Source organism: Myotis brandtii, unplaced genomic scaffold (assembly GCF_000412655.1).
Source record: "Myotis brandtii unplaced genomic scaffold, ASM41265v1 scaffold1064, whole genome shotgun sequence".
Taxonomy (NCBI): domain Eukaryota; kingdom Metazoa; phylum Chordata; class Mammalia; order Chiroptera; family Vespertilionidae; genus Myotis; species Myotis brandtii.
In genome coordinates, this window is record NW_005353602.1 from 392,034 (window position 1) to 396,482 (window position 4,449).

General features: G+C 57.1%; 1 protein-coding gene across 6 annotated transcripts in view; it reads right to left on the reverse strand.

Annotated features, from left to right (window-relative positions):
• The window catches only part of TPCN1 (two pore segment channel 1), a 49,482-nt gene that overhangs the window by 32,130 nt on the left and 12,903 nt on the right, over positions 1-4,449 (reverse strand). The window contains exon 1 of one of the 6 annotated variants that reach the window (XM_014541059.1): positions 732-963. The exons of 4 other annotated variants lie outside the window; for them this stretch is intronic. In XM_014541059.1, coding sequence (XP_014396545.1) covers positions 732-894 — 163 coding nt within the window. In that variant the 5' untranslated portion in view covers positions 895-963. Of the gene's footprint in view, positions 1-458; positions 570-731; positions 964-4,449 lie in introns of those variants that run through there. One more of the 6 variants, XM_014541068.1, reaches the window with a different exon arrangement.

Genomic DNA, 4,449 nt, shown 5'->3' on the forward strand with positions numbered 1-4,449 from the left:
GGAGGGTCCTCATTCTCTGCCCCCTTCGCTGTTTCCCACTTCCTAGGCTGGAGAGGCGATGGACACGCTCCAACTCCCAGTGCTTTATTGCTGCAGTTAGAAGGAACGCTTAAAGGCTTAGCAGCCTCCCAGAGGGAAAGGACAATTACGGCCCGTAAAAGAGAGGAAGGTAGGGGGCTCAAAGGGGCCATCAGAGGTAAGGGGGCCACTAGACTGTGGCCTGGAGTTCAGGTGGGGGTGTCCAGGGCACAAGGCCATGCTCCCTGGGGAACCGATCTCAGGGACTTCCTCAGAATGAACTCCCTCAAAGCAGGAAGTGAGAGCTGTGAGGGGCTCCGTTCCTGGTCACCACTGGGCATGAGGTCCCAGGGGATGGTCTGTCCCCACGTTGAGGCCCACTGGGCCTGCCCGGGTCGTCTGCCTGGGAAGCGCAGAGCTCTGTGGCTGTTAGTACCTACCTGCCCTGGTGCCCGCTGCCCTGCCCTGATCTGCTCCTGCCCACCTGGGCCGAGTCTGCACTTCCGGGGAGTAAAGGTCCCGGGTAAATGCCTGGGGTCTGCGTCTTCGGGAGCGTCCCCTGCTCAGAAAGAATCCTGGCCACCAAAGTGGGCAGGTGAGCTCTCCCCCCAGGTCCAGCCCCACCCTGTGGGATGGCCGGCCCTCACACTGGCGATCAAGAGAGACACGTGAGAATGAGCATGTGGGACCTGGGACCTTGCCACCGTCCTTACCCAGGGCAGGGTGGGTTCTTCCAGGAGAGCTGGAAAGGCGAGGTGGAGGCGGACCGCAAAGGCCCCGCTCCAGAAGGCAGGATGACCTCACCACAGGGCCAGCGGGGAGCTGGCCCTCCACTGCCTCCTCCAGGAAGAGGACGGCCGGGCCCGGCCTCGGCATTTCCGCCGAGGGACTGTAGGGAAGAAGGGAGAAGACGCGCAGCAGGCAGGAGGGTGGGAGAAGCCGTCTGCCTGGTTCTCAGGGAAGCCAGTTTCTCTGCTCACAGCAGGCTTCCAAAGGGCCAGAGGAGGCTGACCAGGAACGCTCGTGGCAACCAGGAAGCTCCCACATGTGCCTCCGGGGAAAGTTCCCTGAAGGAAACGTCTCCTTCTGCACCCCCGGTGCCCTAGGCAGAGCGCGCTCCGGTGAGAACCAGTCGGCAGCCTTTTCAGACCCGTAGACCTTAGCCACTCAAGACTTACGCAACACCTACCCCTAAACTACTCTCCCCGAGTCCTGGCAAGCAGCCCGGGGAGGTGAACTGAAATCACTGGCAGAAGAAGGGACTGGAAAACCAGCCGGAAGGACAGGCATGCGGATTCAAAAGAGCAACAGAATCTCTGCCTCCACGTCTGAGAGCAGCGCCCCAGCCAGAGCGCAGGCCGACGCACCAGGATGACCTGTTTGCACAGATGGCAACGCTGATGTAACAGGGCCCAGACGCTCCCTGCAAAACAGCTGGCTGCTTTGCATGCAGCCTCTGCAACGGCCCTGCGGGGAATCCAGGGTTTCCGTTCGCTGGAGCACAGTGTGCAGCCGCATCCTGGGGGTGCCGGGTAAATAGAAACAGTTTCCATATGCCGGCCATAAAGCTGCGCCAGGGAGGAGAGGGAAAGGACAGGCGGAGGGGGGGCTTCTGGGACCCACCTCCCACCCCACAGGGCAGGATCTGCTGGGCCTTCCTTTGGGGCCGGGGCAGGAGGCTGCTCTGGATAAAAGGCCTATGAGCTCCTTCCTCCTGGGAGGCAGCTCTGATCGGAAAGAATGCAAGGCCCTGACTGTTCTGGGCAGGTTTACACTGAGGACCCGACCCCCATGCAATCCTCACTCCCTTTCATTCTCTCTCATAAGTGCCTGCAACCGACCTCGCGCATTCTCTCTCTCTCTCTCTCTCTCTCTCTCTCTCTCTCTCTCTCACACACACACACACACACACACACTCTCCTGCACATCCTCTTCAAGACAAAAGGTTGCCCTGTTCACCCAAGTTCACTCCCAGCTGTCCCCCTCCCCTCCCACCATTTAATCCCCAGAGCCTCAGTTTCTTCATCCATTAACTGGGACCGGCGCCAACTGTGCCCCGGGCATGGCAGAAACAAATGCCAATACCCACAAAGCACTCAGCGCCCTCCGGAAACCGGCGCCCACCAGAATGACAACGAGCAACCGCCCAGCCGTTCGCCAGTTGTCGCTGCGAGCCCCACTCCATGGGAAAACGCTCGAAGAGGGGAGGAAATGAACCGGAGTGACACTGATGAGTTTCCAGGCGCGGCGTTGCCACACTGCCTGTGCCGGCTGGCCCTGCCAAGGCCCCCAGACAAAAATCGGGCAAGAGCCACTTTGCCGAAAGAGAGCAGAGCACACATTCCCTCCTGCCCAGGCCTTCCCTTGCTGGTGACTGGCTGCAAGATGGTGTGGGAAGCAGACCCACATTATCCACGCACATTACTAAAGGCTGCAAACCCGGGCAGAGCCCCGAGCCAATATACAGGCCTCCAAAAGGCGAGAGCTGGCACAGAGCCCTCCCCGTTGAATCGCTGGACTCAAGCCCAAAACCCATCCTGCCAAAGGCTTAAGCCAGAGGCGGAAAGGAAAAACGATAAGCTCACCCAGGCCGGTCCCATGGGTCAAGCGCTGTTCGAGAAGGAGGGGGTCCGGTTTGGAACCGGCCAGGATGATAGGATAATGCCCGCTGCCACCTCCAACTCTGTTTCTGGCCAGCTGACAGGGCTCTACTGTAAGTGGCCCAATCCAGAGGGATTCTCTGTAGACACTAGAAGGCTGTCCGTGAACTTGAACTGGCTAGCAAGTTGAGAGCCGTAACTAAGGAGATGAACAGAAAGGCAGGAGGGCAAATGAGCACCCCTTAATGGTCTACGGCGGTGATCACTGCCCCAGGTGTCCACCCCACGCTGGCCACACAGAAGCCTCCCATCCTGAGGTACGACATGACCTTGAGAGCAACTCTCTAGTCTTAAGAAATCATGCGGTAATTTGGGGGAGAAAAGGGGGGTGGGTGAAGTCTACAAAGGCTGACTTTCCAGATGCAAATAAACATGGTTTAATTTGAAGAGACATTTATTCAGCACCTACTGTAGACCAGGCATTGTGCTAGGTGTTGGATTTTCTTGAAAAGTTAACCATGAATTCTTGTCCTCAGGGGGTTCACTATCGGGAGATGAAAGAAGGAATGTGATTCCGGTGCATTAAAGTCATCTGTTCGTTACGGCAGCCTAGGAAAGGCTGTGACGACAGCTACCCTCCAGGGCTGCTGGGCAGGGGCAGGGAGGGATTCACGGGTGATGTCTGCACAGTCTTTTGAAGAATGAAGAGGTGTCACCAGGTGGATGAGGTGGGGGGTGGGGCTACATTCCAGAAACGGGAAGATCAGGCATAAAGCACAGAGAAGCACACAGCAGGGCATGTGTGGGAACCCAGAAGGTCCCATAATCCTGAAGCTTAAAGAGGCAGAGATTAGGCCGATACCAAGAACTACAGCTCACACTCAGCACGTTATGTGCTCCAAACAGAGTTCTCAGGGTCAAAAAGCCGGATGAAGCAGATGCTGCTATCCTCTCCCGTTTGCGGAAGGGGAAACGAAGGCCCAGAGAGGCTGAGTGATCTGCCTAAGGTCACAGAGCAAGGATGTGGTTGAGCTGGGGTTCGAGCCCAGGCCGCCCGAGCACCCACCCTCTTCCCCCACTTGCAGAAGCAGCAGGCGGCTGTAAGCCACATAGGGAACTTGAACCAGTGGGTTCTAACAGCGGGGCATGCTGACCACCTAGCCAAGGTGGTCAGTCTTGGTTAACATGGTAACCCCACCTACAAACTTCCTGCTCAGGCAAAATGCAAGTTCCTCTTCCCGGGGGAGCCAAGGAGAGTCACATTTATGGGGCCACCGAGGTCATTTCTATCGTCGAATCCTCCTCACCACCACCCTTTGCGCGAAGAACCATGTCCTGGCACCCCTTCCGCCCCCCTCTGGCCCAGGCAGAGAGAATACTGGGTTACAGACGCCCGCAGGTGGTTTCGTGGCGAGGCAGGACCTGATTCCTACCTTCTCTCGTCTGTGAATCTCAAGGTTTCACTTGCAATTGTACTTCCCACTCCTGTGCCACTGGGTTTATAATGAAAACAAAAGGCTTCACTCCAACCCATCACCCAGCATTTATCGAGCACCTACCATGTGCAAAGTGCTTCACATACTTTGAAAAAAGAAAACATATGTAAAGACTAGGCACATCTCAAAGGCCCTACGCTTCACACACACACACACACACAGAGGCATGCGAACTGCACTGTTTACCCAGTGAAGAGTGCAGCACCTGCGTGAACATCTGTCCCTATTCACTTGGAAGCAGCACAAATGCTAATTGTGGAGCACACAGGGACAGGGACGGGAGCAGCGGCGGCGGAGCAAATGGAGACGAAAGGCATTTTTCACTGAACATGGGC